The sequence below is a fragment of the Grus americana genome, chromosome 2 (genome assembly GCF_028858705.1).
Source record: "Grus americana isolate bGruAme1 chromosome 2, bGruAme1.mat, whole genome shotgun sequence".
NCBI lineage: Eukaryota > Metazoa > Chordata > Aves > Gruiformes > Gruidae > Grus > Grus americana.
The window spans coordinates 144,798,156-144,822,788 of NC_072853.1; the positions used below are offsets into that span (position 1 = coordinate 144,798,156).

General features: G+C 38.1%; 1 protein-coding gene across 1 annotated transcript in view; it reads right to left on the minus strand.

Moving 5' to 3' along the window:
• ZNF804B (zinc finger protein 804B) overlaps positions 1-24,633 on the minus strand; it is a 239,445-nt gene that overhangs the window by 24,268 nt on the left and 190,544 nt on the right. The window contains exon 2 of the mRNA XM_054818280.1: positions 7,396-7,539. Within this exon, the coding sequence (XP_054674255.1) occupies positions 7,396-7,539 (144 nt within the window). The remainder of the gene's footprint in view (positions 1-7,395; positions 7,540-24,633) is intronic.

The window sequence follows — 24,633 nt, forward strand, 5'->3', positions numbered from 1 at the left end:
TTACTTCCGAAACCCACTTCATCTCCTTCTGTTTCCTCCTCATTTCACATCATCAGTTCTTTTGTAGCCAGCAGCTTCATGCCCTGCACAAGATGGATTCCCTCCTCAACTACCGTCCGTCTTCAGTACTGAGTCAGGGAGTTTTCCTTAGGGAAAACAACATGCAACCTGAGATTAAAGATTTTATTAAAGACCAGATTAGGTTGTGCAAACAGTCCCAAATTTGCCAATACGATATATTTTGACTGTAATTTACTAAAGCTTGAGATCCAGAAAGAAACTTTCAGCCCAATCTTTGAAAGCAATAGAAACCTGGGTCTTAAAATACAAACTGTTTGGAAACCTTAATTATAAGCATCACAGCCAGTTCTGTATCCAACAATCCAGTAGAAACCATAGGGTAATCTGGATTGTAATCAAAACTAACTTAGGAACAAAAGGGACAAGTAAAAGGAGTTAATTCACAAGAACAAATTCTGAAAGAATGAGAACTTTATAAGTTAATTATGGGAAAGGCAGTGTGAGAAAATGAAAACCATTCAACAAGAAATTATCAAAAACCTGCTCTTCGGGAACAGTTACAGTCAGAGTGGAAGTAATTTTGGGGAATATGAACAAGAACACACACTGCAAAATGAAGGTATGATGAAAAAATGAGAAAGTGTGAAGCTATAGCAGAAATTAGAGAATGAAATAAATGGCATAGGCATAAACAACAACAAGAAAACCACTAGTTTAAGAATGAGTAAGAGAACAGTGTGTCTTTAAGGCAAAAAGATACTGAAATGATAGGATCGACTATAGAAATTAATTCTTTGCTTTTAGCTTTCATTTTCACACGAAAGAAAGCAAGACTTATGCCAGAAATTTAAAGATTACACTGTTTCCAAGGGAAGAGAAAGATGTGCTTAAAAGGAAAGAGCAGGGAAAATTGAATTGGTATGTGTATTGTAGAATAATGAATAAAATAACAGTTAAGAATTCCTCAGCATCAAAACCCCCAAAATTCAAGAGAAAACAAATATTGTGATGACGCAGAAGTGTCTGACAAAGGTATACAGGCACAGATGATGATTCTAAATAATTGTTTAATGGTGGTAGTTAAAACATAAACTGGTAATAGATTTGCCTGAAACTAGAAATAAATGGGCATTTCACTGAAATTAAAGAATAATTTGTGGAAAAATCTGAGAAACTGTTGACCATATTGAATTATACTTTCAGAATTTTGATTTATGTGTCAGAAGCATCTAATCTCACTAGAGATACTTATGGTAAATGTTCTGAAGATGGAAAAAATAAATAATAAGTAATAACCTTCATATCTAAAGTCCCTCCCTTTTAAAACATCTGAGCATCCTTCATTTTATGCATTTGAATATTTTCATTTCTTTTTGTGGGGCTGCTTATAGGCATACGTCTTAGAAAGTTCACAGTTGTTTTCAGGACTGGGCCTAATTTTACACCCTACAAATTGCACACACATAGTATAGCTATTTGTGTAAGTGATAGTTGCTTTTGAGCGTAGCAATCTATCGGTACCTAAAGATAGGAGGACAATAACTACTACACAAACAGAATTCCTTTATCACTTCAAGTCCACTTATAAACCAGCTGTTTGAGGGAATCTAACATCATTTTACTGTTTCTCTTGCTTGACTCCTTTTCTTTTATCTTTAATACAATTCTAGTTCTGGCTTTCTTACTAGGGATGTGACGAATGTGAAAATTTTAGTAGAAGTATGCATGTATTTCTTAACAAGCATCAAACCAAGGTGATTTTTGTGAGGTTACAGAAGCAGAATGCTGATGGCTGCAGACAGCACGGCTTGCTGACTGAGACCAAGAAACGCTGAGGTCTTTTGCCGTTCAGGTTATTTTCTGAGAAGGCCACAGAGAGTACAGATCTCATGTGCACAACCTGACCCTAAAAAAGCAGGCAGTTCTTAATGGCCAGCGTCCCGATGCAGAGGAACAGAAGCAGGGTCTGCAGGGAAGGACATTAGCCTTGTCTACGTGGGAGTACAAGAGCGATGGTGGGTCCACCTATATATTGAGGGAAAAAGCAGAGACTACACAAACACACATGTAGTCGACCTTCATGATGGTGTAGCCCATTCTGTTTGATTACAGCTAAATATATGATACTTTGTCCAAAAGAAGGTTTCTTGGTGTTGCCGTGTTTGCCTAATTTCCCAGATCCCAGTGTGAAATCTTTCAGAAATTGCCAAATCAGTTTCCTTTCCCCCAAATGGAAATTGTTTGGGTGATAGGAGAGATGTATCTTAGAGCCAACACACAGGACTTACTTTTCCTCCAATAAACATAGAGATGCTGGAGAAAACATCCAAAAGATGGACAAACAAAATGTCAGTATTACACTCATTCCTGGAGCTTTCTCTGTGTTCATTATCTGTGCATTTTCTAGGCAGTAGAGGCAATGCTAGCTAAAATGTAAGCATATTTGCTAGCTTTCATGTTTAACTGGAGCTAAATCTCTGCCTGAATTAGAGTTTAAATCCACAAGCACCATAAAGGCTTAACGGCAAGTGCCCACAGCTGTACACACTAAATCAGACTTTCATGCAAAAAATATACCCAAGTGCTAGCATGCATGGATTTAAATACTAAGATACAGGCATGTGCATGTGAACAAGTATAGACTGAAAGTTCTATTCACCTACTAATACAGTACTGCCTGCTTTAAGAACACTAAAATTTAGATTTTTTTTTTTATATGAAAGAATGTGATGTATTTAACTGTATGGCTAAATTTTGACAACAAAACTAAAAGACCTGTTTTGTCATCAGAAACCCCAAGATGGCAATACAGCCTTGTTTTTCTATGCTGCTTGTTTCTATTATTATTATTATCATCACAATTATTATATTGCAGTACATGGAACAGATTTGTGATTTTCTCCTTTACTGACATCTAAAAACCTTGCTGATTGCAAAGGATTATTTACACAAAAATTGAAAGCTCCAATGACTTCAACATTAAGTGAATAGATGAATGCTATGCATGACCTGGAGGTATTGAAAGATTTCATTTAATAACGTTAACCAAATAGACATCTCTGCTCATATTCGGCTTCCTTTTATAGATGCATGTGACTTAGCAACCCTGTTAAAAAAATCTATACTTCCATATAATTTCCAGCTTAGCATGTAACATACATCCACATAGATTATATTTTCAGGCAGCAGCCTGTATTGATTATCTACAGACTTGTGCTGGTTTTGGCTGGGATAGAGTTAATTTTCTTCACAGTAGCTGGTATGAAGCTATGTTTTGGATTTATGCTGAAACCAGCGTTGATAACACAGGGATGTTTTAGCTATTGCTGAGCAGTGCTTACACAGAGCCAAGGCCTTTGCTGCTCCTCACACCACCCCACCAGCCAGTGGGCTGGGGGTGCACAAGGAGTTGGGAGGGGACACAGCCGGGACAGCTGACCCCAACTGACCACAGGGATATCCCATGCCATATGATGTCATGCCCAGCATATAAAGCTGGGGGAAGAAGGAAGGGGAAGACATTCAGAGTGATGGTGTTTGTCTTCCCAAGTAATCGTTACATGTGATGGAGCCCTGCTTTCCTGGAGATGGCTGAACACCTGCCTGCCCATGGGAAGTGGTGAATGAATTCCTTGTTTCGCTTTGCTTGTGTGTGCGGCTTTTGCTTTACCTATTAAACTGCCTTTATCTCAACCCGCAAGTTTTTTCACTTTTACCCTTCCAGTTCTGTCCCCCATCCCGCAGTAGAGGGAGTGTGAGCAAGCAGCTGTGCAGTGCTTAGTTGCTGGCTGGGGTTAAAGCACAACAATAATAATCACTTTTGAATGAATTCACACCAGGACCCTTATCCTTTTCACTGTTCAGATAGTTTTGACAGTGCCAGGTAATCAGTCCTGATGCAGTTAACTTTTGTTACAGAGAACATGGCAAGCAAGGGATGGATAGCAAGCATCGTTCATCTTGATGCTTGATGACTGATAGTGCAGATTTATCAAATGTGCCACTGCCCATGACTGCTGCCCCGGACTTTATAAAGTCATAGATTTCACAGCAAAGGAACAACACAAAGGAAAAAAGCTGTTGATTTCAAGGCAGTTAGCTGGTATGTGCTGGGCCAATGAGACATGTACGCACAGGGCTCTACAGTGATGAAAGATTAGGTGCTCCCAGGAAAGTCACCCACGTTCCTGCCCCAGCCTTGTTAAGTATCAGGCTTAACAACAGAGAACTCAGGTAAAGCTGGGTGGGAGTGCACCCTTCCACTCAAACAGATTTTCTGAGTTCACTTTATCCAGCCTTGCACTGAAAGAAATTAATTGCCAATAACAGGTAATATCAATGAAAAATGATTATAGAGCAGAACAGCAGGAAAGATGTTTGCAACATTAATTAAGACTAATGCTGTCAAGACAACCGAAGAAATAAGAGCTGCTTAATACTCAGACAATATTACTCAAAAATATATAAATCATATTAGACCTCTCCAGGGTCATTATAGTGTTAGAAGATAATGAAGATATAGGCACAGGAGATCTTTGATGTTCTGTCAAAGAATATTCTGTATGCATATGTGTGTATATATGTACCCATATATATGTAGTATTTTTATATATATAAGTATGAATATATGTAGTGTGCAGAGAGAAAGTCTCTCTGAGTATAGTGCTTTAGAATAGCCTAACACAGTAGAAAGTCCAGTTACACAAACAAGGCCAGACTGTCATCATAACATTTTGCAGTCCGCTGAGGACAGGGAAGGCAATGCCTGTTACACCAACTGCGAGGCCCAATACTTTCTGCTTTAACAACTGGTTGAAATCATAGATAAGAAAATGGATCACAAAATTAATTTTATGAAACCGTAATATTGAGAGATCTGAGTCATAATTCTTTGAATAAAATCTGTTTCCTCTGGAAGGGAAACAAAAGGCTTATGACGAAGTACTCAATGCAATATCCTTTTTTCTGCTTTTATATCTTCTCTAAACAGCATTTCCACTTTGATACAAATTTCTTAGTAGTAGCATTTAGATGGGAAATCAGATGGGAGGACTACATTGTATTGTTACTGAGGTGTAAAGAGTCCCTAATTTTAATTTATTCTCTATTAGAAAAATGATGTTTAGAACATCATCCATGCGGATGACTAAAGGTACCCTCAAATTTCTGCTGGGAAACAGAAAACATACCTTAGGAGAAAAAAACTTTTCTGGTGGTTACTATTCCTCCCAGAACACACATTTTGAAACTAAGCTAACTAAAACCACAGGAAACCATAAATTAACTTGTTTTCTTTGAAGATCACTCTGATAAAAGTAAGAGGAATAAAGGCTCTTCTGTGACCGGCTATAAAAGTCAGAGAAAAGGGTGCATCCACACTATTCCTAGCAAACTAATGCTGTTCCCAGACTTGGCTGAGCAGTCAAGAAGCGAGAGAGGAGAAGAGACTGAATTACCCTGTCACATCAGGAGGATAGCTAGCTAATCCTGCGCTAACTGAGCTTCTGAACTATATCCGAAAGGGCAGGACGGGGTGAGCCTGTACTGCTAGTTGCTATTCTGTATGTGTCGTGCATTTCCATGCAGACTCTTAGTTCCTAGTACTATGTCTGGCAGCTTTTAAAGCACTAAATTTACCTAAAAATTAAAAAGAGTTGTATTGCTTAAGCATTCCCTTTTATAACGGAAAGCTGCCAAAACCTCGCCTGCCCAACAACCCAGTCATAGATGGTGCAGCAAGCAGGCTGTTTCGCTTTGCATAAGCCCCTCTTTGCAGGGGGAGCATGTGAAGAGGGAAGGGCACGAATGGATCCCTTTGAGTTCAGATGCATTTCTGATGAGTTAAAAAAAAAAAACCAAACAGCTGAAGGGTGAAAAAAATTCTTTGTGCAGCAAATGGGGATTTACAGGGATTAGAATCACATGTTTAGGATCTGGAAAAGCAATTGTTTTATATTATTATAACCATTTTTATGGATTAATTAATGGAACACTGATGTAAGAAATTGCTTTTGATTTAATACATAAACACATTAGATGAATCTAGCTCTAGTTTGGGAGTGATGGGCCAAAAGAGTCCCATTAACTCCCATGAACGGCTGACTCCGGGCTGCTTGAATTCAGCAGGATGGTTCAGCATGATGGGTGGGCAAACGCTGGGCAGTTTGTTAATGCAGTGCTGTGACAGATGCACACAGAAAATTCCAGGCAGATTTACATCCTCTATAATACTGCAAAAGACAATAAGATTGCTTGCAGTGAGAGTGAGGAGTTTTGCCTTTAGTGCTGTTTGTTTTTCTCAACATTCATTACTTCTACTCCTCTGTCAGCAATACCGGTGGCTTCTAAATAATTCATATATTTGCAAGGTAGCTCCTGACCTCCATGCACCCAGAAGCGTGATCACCCAGAAGACACTAATACCCTGCACACAACACATGGGAACTTGAACTGTGTAATGGATGTGAGTGCTAGCAGAAAAACAGGAGAAAAAGGTACAGCTGTGGAATCCCGTTACATGTTCTAGCTTCTTGCGTCTTAGATTAGCAGATATGATCTGTTCATCAGAGGTTGAGAAATGCTCATTCCTGAAGTTTGCAAACAATTTTCTTCAAATTCTGAAGTGTTTATGTGAATTAATTGCATTTTCTTTTCATAATGCCAGCTGAAATATGGATTTTGCTAAAATTGGAGGAAAAATAGGACACAGGAAGCAGACATAAAAGGATAATGGGTATATATGGGTAGGATATACCTACCACATATAGATGTGATACAGATAATACAAAACCAATGACAAAAAATTAGTATCTATTATCTTTTCCCAAGAATCCAACATCTTGTTGTTCAAAAGTAGCCATTATTTTATATTATGCTCTGTATGCAAGGCAAAATGTATTCCACCCTCAGAAACATTATGCGACAGAGATTTCAACTTCAGAAACATATGCTTTTAAAAAAAAAATAAACTGCTTTTCTGCCCTTGAAACAGCACAACCAGCTTGAAACAACATGGTCATATGTCTTCTGCATCCAAAAGCGGGACCTGGATATTTGAGGAAGTGATCCTTCACCCTCCTTCTAGTTCATAAGCAATTCCACATTTAAATATATGAAATTCAGTGTGAATATTGGTACTGAGCACCTACCTAAAACTATAGACAGTGATCTTTCAGTCAAAGAGGCTTAAAAAAAATTGTGGTGAAGGTTAAAACAATGAATATTTTACGCTTTATTTTAATGAAAAATAGCACATTGAAGTAAAAACCATAAATGTTAAATTGTCTTCTACTTGAGTGAATTTACAAACGTTCCACAATCAACGAGGAAAGAAGATGGACTACTCTAACATGCATGGACATTTGTCAGGTTTACCTGCTTGTGAGCGTGGTCGTAAGAATTGATGTGGTTGTCAAATTCCTGGTGTTTGTGGTACTGCTTGTCACATAGTTCACAGTAGAAGTTAGCCTTCACGTCCTCCAGAGCCTTGGCTGCAGCTTTCTCCTTCTCAGCATAGTCCTGCAAAGGAAGACACTTTGCTACAGATCATGAGCTCATGCTTCAGCAGCTGTTTTTGTCACCCACATTAAAATCACTAGACTAACTAGGACCACTAGATCACCAGGCTCCATCCTAGTATCAAAGTACGTATTAAGGAGGTTTGGGGTTTAAGTTGGGTTTCATGAAATAGTTGTATTTCTTGAATAATTATTCCTACTGCCCGCTGTAGGTACTGTAGTAAGAAAAGTAGAGAGGAATGGGGTGTAGAGGAATACCGTCAGGGATACCTAGCTCCTGGGCAGGACAGCTGAGCAGTGAAGAAGCCATAAGGCACCAGGTGGATGTATGCAGGGTTAGTCTGTTAACTCTTACAGCGCTGTCCCAGTTTGCACCAACACGTCTGCTCTTTCAGGTACTATTGCGCAGAAGAAGGAAACTAGTTTTAGTCTGATACTAAGGCAGATTTTCTTTTGTGTTCTGCTTTCTGTCTTCTGTGAAATATTCAGCAGGGCCAGGCAGCACCTGGCTCTGGCTGGCTGAGATTTCCCTGGAGCAGAGCCACCTCGGCAGGAACCTTTTCCATGCCACCCTGTCCCTTCCCCATGTCTGCGTGAGGTGACGTGCCATCCAGCCCACCCAAACTGAATGTAACTGTCACCTGCCCGACACAGACCACAACCACTGACAAGAGCGCTAGCTCGTGTCCAGGCTCAGGCAAACACAGCTGAAAACAGGGAGAACACAATTCCTTCCTACATAGTCCTCCTCTATGTCTCCCTAATGACTCAGCCGGGTGCTCTGAAGAGTCAAGTACTTTGATTTCAATATATAATATCAGTCAAAAGAGAAAACTTAAAACAGAGGAGCCAAAAGTTACTGAGCACTTAAACAAGTGTTAATGCACTTAAACAACGGCCTGATATTCAAAATGGGCAGCAGCCTTTGCCAACCTTATTTCTTTTACAAGGCCTTCATTATATTGGTATTATAACAACACTTTCTGAAACATTTTACATTAGAGTTTAAAGAGCAAACTTCTGACATGGAAAACATGAACAAAAAAAGTTGGTAAAAGCAATTCATTTTATATTTGTATTGACAAGTTGATATTACTTGAGTATATGTAATACATTGCCAGGGATTGCAGTAATTCATCACTTGCTGTATTATTGTACTCACCTAAAGAAATGGGTAGTTTCTGCCACCAGACTTCCCATGGTATGCAGTCAGTGCCATCTGCTGTCTACGTGCTTTCACCACCCTCTGCGTGACAAATTCAGGGTACACCAAGCCCGGGACATACTGCACATCCAGGACACCCTGCTCCTACCACATCACACTGCCCAGCATTGCTCTGGGGACCACGCCAGGGTGGAGGCAAGCCTTTGGGCACAGCAGGTCAACAGGAAAGCACATTTTGAGCCTTTCAGAGGGGGAAGGACTTTCTTAATGAGTGTCACATGTTTCAAGTCTCAGACTTGACCAAGCAGCGGTGGTGCTGGTTGTCAATGCGACGCACTGAGCTTCGGACAGCTCTGTGCTGGGTCTCCTTCTGCTCTGCCCTGCTCTTTATGCCATCAAGTTGGTGACAGCAGGTCTTTCTCACACGGTAGTTTAGAGGCTGCCATTGCTAGTGAAATTAACTTCACCTAAACTAGACTGTCTAGAAGTTAGGTGTATGGTCTAAGGCAGTATCTTAAGCTTCCTCTGTAAGAAACAGAAAAATGATAGCCACTGCCAAATGGCGATTAATCCCACCTATTTAAAAAACCTATTTTAGGATGAGATGAAACTCTCCAGAGGTGCTATCTCTCTCCACTGACCACTGCAAGGCTCTAAATTACTAACCTGGCCTACATCCTTAATTCTTAGATCGCTGAACTCAGGGATAATGAATTCTATATTGTATTTCTTTATATTCAGTTCTAACTCTCCCCATGAAACTTGCATGAACTGACCTGCTTGAAGGCAGGAGGTCAAAGAGGAATTTTGTGCCTGGAATTTTGATTTTACATCTTACAGGTGATGCCAATGACATGTCAGTCCCTCCCACAGGGCAAACATCCAAATGAATCTCTTTCCTGCATGCATATGGCTCAGGCAGGTTAGTGTACTGTGGTATATTCAGACTGGCCAATTGTGAAGACAGGTAGCCTGAGCTAACATTTCTCCACTTGAGAGGCTGCTCATTAATGGTAGTTATACTTGATTGTATCAGGGGGAAATATTCTCGCAATCAAATAGTTAAATAGCTTTCATTAGTTATTTAAATCTACAAAGCCCATTAAAAAGTGATACTTTTCAGCTTATGCTTCAGACCCATTGTTTTGCTAGCATTAATTATTCACTGGGCCTTTGGTATAATTAAAATGCATAAATTAGAATGTGGATGCAATAGCATTAATTATGCATAGATGTCTTGCCTGGAAGTCAAGTGTTGGGGGCAACATATTTTTATTCTAAACTGGTAAAAATGTAAGTTTTGCACTCACCGGCAGCCAGCCAAAGCATAATTGTTTTTTTGGTTGTTTTTGTTTTGTGTTTTTTTTCCTAGGTCTGAACTGTCAATTAAATGTTTACAGTCTGTTCCATCTTCACTTCTGCTGAAGGAGAAGCCTAATTGTTTGGGGTGAGCACACCACATTACTCTCTGTGAAGCACAACTGAAACTGCTGCTCATGAACATTCCAAACCACCAACTTTATCTTTCTCAGCAGAAATTAATACAGTTCCCTTAGCATAAAGATGTTTTAAAATAGCAACAAGGCAGCTCCCAGGTGCATCCTAAGATAATCACAACTACCTCCATTGCCTTATTGCTTAATTATGCTTGTCTACCATGGCAAAAGATATAATTTCCTGCTTGCTTATCGATCAGATGCAGGGAAATTGAATGCTACATCACATACTTTAGAAAGGTCATGGATTTTTCTTTCTCTACAAAAGCATACGAACCTCTAGCACTACAGTAAATTGTGCATAGTCAAATGAATTTTCACATCCAGACTGCTAATATAATCTCCCTAGGACTTTAGAGACCGGTGGTCAATACTGGCATAATAAATGCAATCACGTGAAAGCAAATCTGTAGAATTACATCTGTAGAAAACATATGTGATCATGAAGACCTGACCACACCAATGCAGACACAGGAAAGAGGGAAAGATGCACCAATGTATTTTGAACTGGGGACCACCAATGGTAATGAATATATGCGTCACAGTCTCATAAACTTTATTCTGGACCATATGCTACTCCCTAATGACATATAGCCTGGGTAAACATGTGTATACTTATAAGTTAACATAAGTTAGCAGTTCTGTCTTTGAGTCATGGACAACAGTAAGTGCAAGCTGGTGTCAGGGATGATGCAGTCATTGTATGTAAGAACGCCTAGAAACCATGGGTTCTATGTTGCTGGATGCAGATAGTATACTGTATAAGGGTAAATGAGTGCAGAATATACTTGAATGCATTTTTTTTCCTAGAAGCCTGCAAAATGGCTTCATATTATAGATTGTAATTACATTCACATCAATTTGGCCTACAGAGGCACATAACTGTAATAAATGTTTATATATTGGATTAATTTAAAAAGAATACTTCTACTGCGCGTTAGGCTGGAAGTGCTTTCACTTAACAACTACTTTTGCAGTATGCTTCTTATTGTGAAAATGCAATTAATGGTATCTGACATTTCATTTTCTAATATAGGGAAAATCAATGAAAAATCCCATGTAACTGAGTTTTCTAGAATGTTGCCACTGACACCTAGTCAATTAGAAATCATTTATTAAATCCAGAGCCTGTAAGAGATATTTAATGGACTGCATGGCCATTAAAGTATGCTGATCTAGACAAAGCAATACCACATTGCCTGCCTCAATAACTGATAGTAAATATATCTGCTATGTTCAAATGGACTAAGGTGAAAAGTAGGTCACTTGATACAGTAACGCTTTCAGACAGTTTTCTATAAACCCATGGATTTCTACAAATTTCTAAATAAAAGATGAGAAACATATAACATCATTAGCCCACTTTTGGTCACCTATTTCTAAATTGGAATGCCAAATTAGTGACAGAACAGCTAACTCACATTAATGCAGAGCTCACTAAGTGACAGAGTACTCCCTCTTTGGGGACATAAGCAATATCAGAGTTGTTCGAGTTTGATAACTTAAATATAATTCTGTGAACCAGATTAGATATGAGTGCAAGTATTAAATACTGATGCAACTACTGAGGTGCCTCTTGGGGATTCTCAGACTAGAGGTTAAAGGAGAAGTAGGACAAATACAAGCACATGAATAAGCTACAGAATTATATTCTGCATCGAAGAATTTTAAGTACATTTTCATTAGTGACTTAGATGACAAAATGAACTGTGATTATGTATGAAATCTATGAATGATACTAATTAACAGCACAGGGTATACAAATGCTTTAGGGACCAGGATCAGGATTCAAAATTACTGTAATAATCTTGAGATATGATCTGAAATCAGATAAAATTCAATAAGACATGTGTCAAGTGCTGCACTTTGGAGGGGGAAATCACATTCACCAATACTAGATTGTGAATAGCTGAGTAAACACAAATGCAAGGGAAAAGGTCCAGAAGGTTAGAGTGTAAAAGAAATTAAATGAAAGTCAACAATGAAAGTCAAGGCAAATCACATGCTGACATGTTAATAGTAGTGTTATATGTAAGATGCTGAGGGTAATGATTCCACTTGATTCAGTATTGGTGAAATGTCAGCTGTAAAATACTATTGGATACATCTACACCGGCAAATAACTTGGCTCCTGGAACCTGGCCCTCCATCATCCCCACTCCGTGTATGATAGTTCATTCTCAGGCTTTCATTTTGGAGTAAACTTGCTAGTTCCCTTTGAGATTAAAATGAGTGCAGCTCTAGAATAACATTCAGTTCAGGGACCACACTCTACAGGCAGCAAGGATGAGGCTTCACCAGGCTTTCCATGCCCTGTATAGTTTTCCAACAACCATCGAACTGCATTCCCCCAGGCACCCCCACCTTATGACCTTCCCCAAGGCAAGTAACACTTGCATGCCATAAACACACATGCAGCATCGGGCCACAAAAGAACTACCCAGGCAGTGTTTTAACATAGCCCTCAGACTTTTTCAGACAGACTGAAATAAAAACAAATATAATAATTATACCTAAGAGTACCATCCAGACCTGAGGAGACTTAGGTCAAGTATGGACATAACCTGTTTGCCCTGAGATGCTGTGTGACTGACAGTTTTTTTCTACATCACTGGGCCTGAGAGACTAGGCCTGCTTGTTGGGGCAGATCAAAATGCAGATGTAGCCTTTGAGGCAGTTTTGGTCCCCACAATTTGAGAAAGATGGAGATGAACTTGGGAGATCCTTGAGTAGGACAGTAGGAGTAAGAGCTTTAAAGTGAGTTACGTGCTTAAATTAGGCAAACTAGATTTCAACCTCTAATTCATATTTTCATTGGATCATTCATGTGAACACTTGAAAATAACATTTTTTTGAGGGAAATCTGTAGAACTGCCTGGTCTGGTGGAGAACATCTCTGGGTGGTCGGGATCTGCACATGGGTGGGTAGAGACAGCAATTGTAGAACTTCCATTTTGAGTGCTCATTCACCACTTCTTCATTCACCAATGCTTGGGATAACTGCACATAATTTTTATGCCCTCATATCTTTTCTTCTGCAGCTACAGTGAAATAGATTTTAAAAGATCTCTAAAACTCGTTAGGCAGGTGATAGAATGCAGGAAGTAATCAAAGCACTTGTGTGCAGTGTGAAATTTGAGAACCACACAAATGTCCAGATACTAGGATAAGCAACTGAGCATCAGGACGGTTGAATTAATGAACTTTTCCCTGAATGCCCTGGAGAAGATTCTGCTGTCTTACCTAAAGAGTTTGCTAGAGAAGTTTAGCTGTGGAGATAGAATTAAAAGCGATTTTGTTCAGCTGCAATAGCCAGCAATACAGAATATTTTCATTTGCCTCACACGTGTTCTGCCATTCTCCACCTTGAAAACTCTAGGCATAGTTTCTGCCAGTGTGGGTTCTACAGTGAGGAATTACAGAGTTATCTATTGCAAAGGACTTTTTTCTTTTTCTTCAAAAGCAGTAAGTACTGTCATTCTCAGCTGACTTTTAGAGGGCAGCTCCTAACTTCTGCGAATAAATACATCTTCACATTTTTCACACTCAGACAATTACTGCACCATTTTCAATTATATGCACTTCCATTTGCTACTATAATGCTGAGACCTGAGAAGTGCAATGCTTTTAGCAGGTCCTACATGCCTGGAACTAACAGGACAGATAGAGAGCTGTAACTTTAAGGAGTCATAAACCTACTCCTAACTTGTTTACTATCAAAATCATCAGCGCTGACTGGAATCAGCCTATAGAACATATGAATTCAAAGAAAAACACCAGCAGGGCTATTCAGATCTTCAGCAAATCTTTTATATTCTAAGACACATCACTGCTTCTGGTAACTTTATAAAGGACTTGTACTTTGAGATCATGTAAACACTTTTTCAGTTTTATAAATGGAGCATATAACCACTGAAAATCTTTGCTGTGGATATAGAGGGAATTTTTCAAACATCTCAGTGTGATTCAACATTTTCCCCCTCATTTGCAGAATTCAGTGGAACTTAGCAGCTGCACCTATTAGATGTTCTGAAAATGTGATCAAGAGTTGACCTGCAAAGGGAATTAGGTACCTAACTGAAAGTTACGTATAAAATTGTATGTGTTCATTTTAATTTTAAAAGAAATATATAATAAAATGAATTTGAGAGTTTAGATCATTTTTTATTGCAAAGGGATATATTTAAAGAGCTTGAAGGAAGTAATTAGCAAAATGTAATTTCTTTAAGTGAACAAAACTGCCTGGAATGACATACAGTGCGGAAACAAGAGTTCTAGGATAAATAACCAGCTCAAGGAGGATATTATAACTAGAATGGAAATAACACAAATAGGGAAGAAAGCTAAAACATCCATTTCAGAAAATGAAGAGATAAAGTGGAGCTCAGTGACGAGTGGTGTCCCTCAGGGGTCCATATGGGAACATGTACTGTTTAATATCTTCATAAATGACACAGACAGTAAGATTGAGTCCACACTCCAAAATTTTGCAGATGAGACCAAGCTGAGTGGTGCGGCTGACACGCCTGAGGTGCAGGACGCCATCCAGAAGGACCTGGACAAGCTCAAGAAGTGGGCCATGTGAACCTCATGAGGTTCAACAAGGCCAAGTGCAAGGTTCTGCACCTGGGTCAGGGCAACCCCTGGTTGAAACAGAAGATGATGAAGGATCTGCTCCTATGTATTAACCAACCAGTGAGGTGCAAATGTAAAAAAAAAATAAAAATAATATTTGAATACAGCAAATGCGGAATTTCCAAAAGAGACAGGGAAATACACTCAAGCATAAAGACCAAACGGTACCTAAAAACTTCACTATATTTAGGCTGGAATCCAGAAGGCTTCTCATCATCAGTGGAACAGACTTAAGAACAGTCTTCACGTTGAAGTAGGGGGTGTCATTTTAAGATGGAGCACAATACATTTATGAAGGGGAATATATGGTGTGGTTTGGTTGACTATGCTAATAGAAAACTATATTTCAATTGAAGATTTAGGAAAATCTACAGTTATACTAAACCTGCTAATGACATGTGGTGCTGCCTGATTTTTATCTCTGAGCTTCATTGTTAATCTGTCCTGTATTAGTGCTATGATTAGCATTTAACTTATTATTTTGAAAGTATTTTCTGGCTATGAAGTAATTAAATAACAATTTCCAAATACTGACTCTGCTGTTAAAAAAAACAAACAACAAAACACCAGAACTGTTGTCATTCTGAAACTAGAGCAACAGCCCCCAAAAGATGAAGGATGTGACTGAAGGCCAAAGGTCATCAGAACTGTCAGGTTGCGACACGGTTGTAGAGGCTGAAACAATTTCTGGGATAATAGTGGAAATGAATGTGCTTTTATTACTGTTAGGATTATATCCTAGAGGTTTAAAAGCAAATTCTAAGAGATTCATGGGTAAGACTCAAAAGATAGAAAATTATAGAGGATCTCAGAATGTTTCCAGCTACTCTGCAGATATGGGGACTGGTGTGACTGCTGTAAATCTAGATTCCCTAGTAAGGCTTCAGTGAAATTATCTTGCAATATGACTGTCTTAAAATGTAGATGGAATAGAAATGTTTTTTATAAGTTGGACAGAAGAACTGTTCCTGTTACGCAGAAGGAGAAAAAAAAAATACATCACTCATTTTTTCCTTATAGTCCTGCTTCTCTGCACAAATGTAAGTCCTTCAGTGAATCTGATTGTGACACTATTGTCTGCTTTCCATTTAAAGTCAATTCCTTCAATTTGTTCCCTATTTCATACTACTTCCTCTCTCCTCCTCTCAAGTGATCATTTCTTTTACCTCTTTTCTGATAAGGTATTATCAATTAATCTGAAGAGTTAGTCCTCCATTTATCACTTACCATTCTCATTTTTCCGATTGCAATTTTTAGAGTACAATGCATGTTCCAGCACTGCATTTAATAGATTGTATGATGTTGTATTTCTTTGTCTGACACCTCTTTTCAGATGAAACCTACTTGACATAATTTAAGATCTTTGCACGCTTTGACCTAAAGCCTTCTTCTATAGAACACAACAGAATTTACCTTATATGCAGTGTCTTTCATCTCTGAGTTAGCTAAAAGCACTTTACAATAATGATATTGATCATGCAGTAACTGTGTAGGAAACGACAGCATTTGTTAGGAGCACAGGAATAGTTATCACACAACTTATCTGTGGCTGTTAGAACCTTTTTTTAATTAAGTGTCTTTTTCATAAAATACAGGCTAATCATATCAGATAGCTTTTTATAGTCTTTAATACCAATAGCATTAAACATTTACATCCTCGCTCTTTTAATATTGTTTGACTCTTTCTTTGCAGATACCATAATATTAAAGCTAGTTCATGTAGGCTAATTCAATATCATAAATGATGCAATATGATGTCTAATATTAGTGAGTTTCTACTGCTCATAGCAACAGATAATAAATGTTAATTTTATGATAAAATATTAATAAACTTTTAGTAAATCCAGATTGGTCAATTTATTTTCTTATATTATGTATATTTGAAATCTACTTCAGAAAAATGTCTTACAGTCTAAGCATTACTCATACATTTGAATTATATCTATACAGTTCACCTTCTCTTAAAATTTCCCCCATAAAATACTGCTTCGTCATTGCATTGTGTAGCACTTGATGACATGTTTTTAACCAGAAACCAAGGTATTTCTGCACATTAGCTTTTCATGCATCCCTTTTTGCATTTTTGGATTTTTTTTCAACTGAAGCCCAAAACATTGATTTATGAAAGTTTTAGCTTTCCTCAGCACTTGAGGTTATCCAAGTGAAAAAGAAAGAATTCCAAATTGCTCTAAATCCAAATGGAAAAAGGAAGATTATTTACACACCCATATACCTCTCTTCCTCTGCCCCTCCCCAAATGCATTCATGTGAGTTGCAAAATTCTATATACTTTTTTTATTAACTCTGCAGTTTTACACATGCTACAGTTCCCGGTAGTATCCCCTGCACCCAAAGGGAAACAACTACTTTCCAAAATTACTTCTATGTGATGACTTAGGAATATGCCCACAAAAAAAAAAAAAAGACAGTTGTTACTGACATCTCTAAAGAATTAACATGGACACTTGATTGTTGACTGTAGAAAACAATTATTAACCAAAGACATTAATTCACTCTCTGTCCAGCACCTCCATACTTAAAATTTAATTGCTACTGATTCTAATGGGAGCTATAACAAGCATAATAAGTGGAAAAATAAACAAAAGAGGAGATAAAATTTAGATTTCCTGAGATTATTAAAATTATTAACAGGGACAGGGAGCATATTCTTGCAGAGGCAGATTTAAAAAAAAAAAACCCAAGATGTGGAAAAGGAAAAGAATACCTGTTTGTAATCAAAGACTACATTTTTTTTCTGCTGTGCTGTTTTTGAGTAACAGATTAATATGGTACCAAATTGATAGGAAACATCTATTGTGCTCTTGAATTCACCATACATGATTGTTGGTATGAGGAATAGCATTGCAGAATACAACATGCAATTTAAAATAAATATGTCAGTGTCCGGGGCACAAAAGATCTTAAATAGACACTTTGTTGACCAAATAAAAGATGATCCATCCTCATCTCCTCTCAAATGAATACACTGTACAACATAGAGCTAATTCTGCCACCAATACTTGGTTGGGAATACATTACCCAGACTTAACGAGCACTTCTAGTGCTGCCGCGGAGACCTGAGGCTTCCTGAGACACCAAATCAAGTGGCTGATTACGGCCTGATGCTGTTTCATGAGGCCTCCTGGGGTGTCAATTAATCCCATGAATTTACTGAACACAGTGCAACGTTAGAGGGTCTTGATTTCAGAAAAATGAGCTAGGCTGGTGTCTCTCAACTTGAAACAAGAGTTCTGGCTTCACCGTCACCTATTATAAATACAAACGTGGAGTTCTCAACTCTAAGAGTACCATCATTAAATTTCCTGCCTTACAGTGTCACATTCCTTAAGAGTGAGTCTTCTTAAAAACTGACTGAATTTATATCCAGTATGGACTATCTGGATTATTCTCTATTTTTGAACCGTGATTTTGCATTGAATGTTTAATGATTTTAGTGCTACGTAAGTGAACAGAAGTACTTCATAACTTTGATTTTAGATAACCTGCTAGCACAACCACCTGTGTTATAAAACTGTGCACAATCTTATTAGATAACAGATTTGATGCTGCATTTCCTTAATGAGTACGAATACAAGTGTGTGAGCTAACTCTTGATCTAATTAAAATAGATGGACTCAATGAATTAATGATGAGACATTTCCTCCCAGTATTTAAAACCTACATAGTAAACTGCCTGTTCTTGATTAAAATACAACAAACAAAAAACCTGCATATAATCACTGGCTTGCCACTGGCTTGACTAGAATAGTATTTGGTTACGTAACTGTATGTGTGAAAGCAGAAGCAAATGAACAGTAATTTTCATTTGGATGATGCTCTTAGTCATGTGGTTTAGTTTTTAGGTAGTCCTGTGAGGAGCAGGGAGTTGGAATCGATGATCCTTATGGATCCCTTCCAACTCAAGACATTCTATGACTGTAGCAGCAACGTAGTCCTCTAGGACATTGAGATTTCACTGAATGGCTACAGCATGAGAGAGTTTGGGGGCCACACTCACGGGTTTGTGTAACACCATGTATATGCCTCTAATCAATATTAATGTAATTTCTAAACTATTGGTTAATTCAGGCTGAATTGGTACTTACAATATGAGTGAAAAGTTTAACAAAGAGTTAATGTGGATGGTCAGGTGAAAAAAAAGCTTTGCATAGCAAGTATATTCATAAGTTTAGGGGAGCTATTTTATATGGTGCTCTTCTGTTAATTACTTCCCTTCTGCACAAACTTTCCACTGCCTCAGTCTCTAAACCTCATTATTTTGTATACATCCCATTGATACTTCATTTCCATCACCAGTGATTTTGGTCTAACTTTCATCCCTGAGCAGCTTTCTGTTACACTGTCAATATACTGTCAGAAAAATCCAACAGAAAATTGGCCATTACAAGATTTGATGTGTTAATGTGAAGCTGGATTCCTCTGAGCTGGCTCACACTAATATCAACAGCTGTCTGGCAGGACGTGCACTCTCAGTAGTGCAAGCATTCACAGCCATCCCCCCCACATGTACGGAATAACACAAGTGCACTGTAGAAATATCCAAGAAATAATGTTGTTGTCCGGTCTCATTGCCTGTATTTAGAGATATTCCCCTCAGTTTTTAATACAAGTCCTATGCTGTATGAAATTACTAAAGCAGAAGTTCTGACTCAATTCATTAGGGCTATGACTAGACCATTTGGGAAGCAACTCTGTAGTGATTTAAAAACAATCAGGCCTTCATTTGCATCACAACAGGGGTGACCAGGTGAGAGTCAAACTTCATATTAGCAGTTATTGCTGTCCTGCAAATTTTCTTTTTCCCTATTTGAGACAAACACGGCTCTTACATACTGGACACTCAACCATATTTAGTGACCTCTATGTAGTAAATTCTAGTCACGAATTCAGTACAAGATATTTTTGTATATTCAGTACAAAATAGAATAGAATAGTTAGTTATTCTATTCTAGTAGAATAACTGTGACAAGCTTTTTCCAGAATTACTGTGTATGTTTTATATAGGGAAATCAAAAAGCAACTATGTCCATACGTGATTTATATGGTCATCTCTGTCTTCATCTCTAAGTCTATTTGTCATATGGTTGCATAAGCTTATATTTAATATTCAAAACATTGTTCTGAAGCCTGACTGACTCCCACACTGAACGCAGTGCTAGGGCTTTGGCCTCACCATACTCGACTTTGCAGCACTGAACTTGTACGTGCCTTGCTGCATCCTGGATCGTGTAGAGCTGAACTGGGCATCACAGCTGCCTATTGTGAGCCCAGCATAAATCCAGCACGTTGAATGAGAGGCTGTTAGGAAATACCAAAATGGAGCCTTATGTGCCCTTCCTTCAGGGATTTGAATGCCTTCCTGAAGTTAAACAGCTAAGCAATTCCTCACAAAGTTGTTGGCCCCGCTTTCACGCCTTGCCCACATAAGGTCAGTTTTCTGATCAAGCTGGGAACATGGCATTGCATTTATTCACATCCCTCTTCTAATCACTGGGAGGACAGAGGAGCTCAGTACAGCACTGTATGCTTCTAGCACTATGGAAAAAGTGAAACCAAGCAGTGAGATAACATAAATAAGATTTACCTGCAGGTTTGTGGTTGTGCCAGAAATAGCTGAAGAAGATGAAGATGGTTGGAAAATAAAGGAACAATTGACAAAGCACCAGGGAAAATGAGGAAGGAGAAAACATAACCATGGAAGATGAAAGAAATAAAAACTTCATACTAATTACCTAGGTGAAAAAAAAACCTAGCGTATTGATATACATGCTTCAACATTTCTGTTTAGTTTATGTAGTGTTTATAATTTATGTAGTATAGTATATATAGTATAACTATGAAACTATACTATGGTTCCATTTAATATAATATACATATTACATACATATTACTATTATACTATTATATCAATAGTACAATAATATAATAAAATTATAATGCTATATTTATCAAGTTAATGCTAATATTAATATCAATAAATATTACCAGTATTGGTTTTACTGTATTGACTATATTCTATAAAATATAGAAATATATTGTTTGAAATGGCTACTGATATTTCAGGCCACAATATTCCATTACATGTATTAATTTTATGACTGATTTCTACATTAGTATCCTTTATATAATATTGTGTCACTGAAGATAGGCCACCTGCATTATAAACTAAAAACAGAGCTCAGATACATAAGCACGACTTTACAAGAAACAGAAGTTGGCATCACTAAATCTAAATAATGTTGCAACATTATACTATGCCATAAGAAGAAATAGTGTTACTACTATCTCTGCTACCAACTTGGCTCTGCTAATGAGCTGCGTTTTCACAAATCACTTCAAGTAAACCTATGGTTCCATCACTTCATGCACGGTATTAGTATCTTGGAATTTACAGCAATGTGCAGATTTTACGGGAACAAGTATTTTAGATTAGTTTGAATGTACAAAATTCTTGGTCTCAAGATACTCGCTTTTGCTTTTAGTGCTGAAAAATATCTTTTAGCCGTTCTTTTCATTTTTACTTAAGATGTCATAAAAGAGGAGGCTACTTACAATAATGATTGTTTACGACAAGTTACATATTTTAATAATACCCACATTTGTCCCTTGTTTTTTCTGTTTCAGATTTTAACTCAGTCTAATAATGAATATCACAATTTGTGGTGTTACTCAAGATAAAACATGCAGAGGTCAATGAACTGAAGTAATTTCTATAGTAATTACTTTTTAAAAATTTCTATTCATAAAACTCATACTTAAATCCTGGCAATCCTTATCGCAACTGTTCAAGATGTACTGTTCTAAAGCAAGCACTTGCTTGGTTATGCATGCATAATAAACCCTCTTACCGAATTTGCTTCTCCTTAACCCTTCTTCATTTGCAAATGTAATACACGCTTGCATGCAGAATTGGATAATGAAATTAATGTCATGCTTATATTTCCCATAAACAAAAAAGGAGTCAGGATACAATAAAATAATGGAAAACGAAAGTGACAAAGCAAACGAGATATTCATACAACAGGCACAAGCCCAGCCCATTTCATATATTACTTTATTCAGAAATTACACTTCTGCCCACAAGTTTATCATATATCGAACAAAAAAATCTTTTTTTGTTTTACACTAATCGCTCAGCAAGACATTTTCTGATGCTACCTCATTTCTCCTCAGATCCTGCATTTGATAATTAGCTGCATTGCCCTGAAATGTAGTGATGTGACACTGGCATCTAATTTTGGATGAAATTCAACCCTGCATAGAAAACCTGCTTATGATTCTCTGCACTCCCTTGGGCAAAAATTAGGAGCCTGACTAGCACTCTGCACTGGGATGAATTCCATTTACAATGAGTGTCAGTGTGCAGATTATGAAGAAGGTTTTCAAAGTTACTGGAGGAAAGGCAAGGGCCACATATTGTCTGATTGTGCCATGGTTTTAAGTGGAATTTAAGCTTGTTTTTTCCCCTTATCTGCAAGTTCAAGCAAAACAAGCAGATGGGAATTCTGAGTTAGTATTCTCATGCACAACAGTGGACCCCCGTGTTTGTGTTCATCTTGCTTTCATTGAAATAAGACTCGTGTCTTCTAGTCTTTTGAGTTGTAAAGGGCTCATAGGGTTGGTTGGACTCTAGGACCACAAAAGCTGCTGACATGCTCTTATCAGATTCTGGAACCTTGTGTTTAAGTACAGTGTAATCATTGCTCTGGTATAACAGCATCTGTAGTCAAATCATTTCAGCCAGGGCACCTCATACAAGAGAATCTTAAGGCAAAAGGAAATTAATTGTAGCAGAGATGAGAAACTTAAAACAGCTAAGTTTGAGGCGATGTTTTTTAATTATTTTTTTCTTAATTTATACTAGAAATAAAAATCAGGCCTCAAGCAGGGGTTCTTCAGAGAGTGTCGCTGTCTCTGCATTAGTATTTTGGATCAAAGCAGTAGCAAGCTTTTGAAGCAAACCTAAAAGCCTTCTCCACTTTCTGCACGTTGGCTTGGTTCATGGAGCAGCTTTGGTGCACGCAGCTGGCTTTCTTTCAAGGGAAACCACAGGAGAATACCTGCCCTTGGTGCATGCCAAATGTGCTCCAACCACTGATGGAAACATAAAGGTCTAAACTAATGACTGATCCTGCAAACACCTTTGAGCCACGTGTGTGGTGGGGACAACTGCTCCAAGCGAGCAGCCTAAACCTTGGCCAAAGCAAAATCTCTGAACAACAAGGTCAATGCAGGTGTCTCAAACCCAACTGTTTCAATTCACGGATCCACTCCTACCATACCAAATGGTTTGTTAACGTAAACAAGGCGTGGCTACATGCTGGTCAGAGCAGACTAGGATCTCCTTTTTGCAACTTCCCCTATCAGGCACTCTACCAAATTTGGCCCCGATTCACCTGAACTCAGTAAGGCACAAAGGTTTTGCTACACGTCAGTAGGCCATTTGTCAACATACTGTATTATACAGCACTTCTTTTGTCAACAGCTGGGTTGTTAGGCTTCTCTATATCTTTCTGAGTTTGAGGGCTTTATGTTAAAAATGGGATCAGTCGCTTTCTGAGTTACGTTAATACAAACTCACTCCATAGCCCACCCATTGGCCTGCACCCAGTCTGTAATCAAGGAGATGGGGTCAAACACGAGGGTTGCTCTGTGCAGAAGTGAAGGACACTCCATTAGCAACCTGTAGCTTTAAAATAGCAGTGGAAAGAAAATGAGCCTCCAAAGTGAAATTGCTCCCTCTTGCATTCAAGAAAAGTGTCACCTATAACTTATGCATTAAGGTGACTATGTTTAGGGGCTGATTTTTCTTTTCCGTCAAGGAGACACCAAATATAGCTTAGGTTCTATAAACTGAACATTTTGATAACACTGCAGTCAGGTCAATTGAAGCAGAACTGGTACAGAAACATTATCAAGCATCATTTCAATAGCAGGTGGCTGTCTTCCAGGGGTGCAAATATCATTACAATATAGCAAAGCAGTCTATGAACTGGATTAGCTGAACAGCCGTTATCAGCACTCGGGAAAATAATATCAGTGACAGTGACTTCACCTGCCTGAGTGGTTTAAATGTCCTGCCTTTCCCTACTGATAACACTTGGCACCACTTGCAGGCTGAAGAAAGTACGACTTTGTTTGATCTAATTATAGAACCATAACACTTTCTGATAGAGAAGAAAAGACATATAGTCGAGGTCATCTTGTCCATCTCCCTGTAACTGCACGACAGTTGCATGCTCATGTACCTGAAGTGTACTAGAATAATACCCTCTTTTTTGCTCCTCTGTGCTTTTTTTATTGGATTTATTGGGTGTATTTTCGGTCTCAGAGCAGCTGAGTTCCCAGTAGCAATGCTATTGGAGTCTTTGCATAGGGCAAATATTAGTAATTTGTTTTGGCAGAGAAGAATAAGAAGAGAGATGGTATTTTTAGAACTGTTAGAAAGATTTTCCTCTGGGGTTTAATCTCCCCAGCACAGGATGTCTGTATGGAGGAGTACGCTTTGGCTTGGTACGGGCAGGCATTTGCCTGCAGTCCAAAGCTGGCAACCTGGCTTGGAGGCAGCCAGGAAATTTATACTGCCAGATGGATTTTGAAGTGATTCAAGACAAAGAATGGTTTACAGACAAAATCCTCATTAACCAAATTATGCTTTCTGTACTCTTTGTTACAGTATAAACAGTTAATATACATTAAATACGCTATATACAGTATATACAGCATTAACCTGTAGTAAAAGAGAATTTGTTGGGGCATTTTAAGTTTCCTATCCATC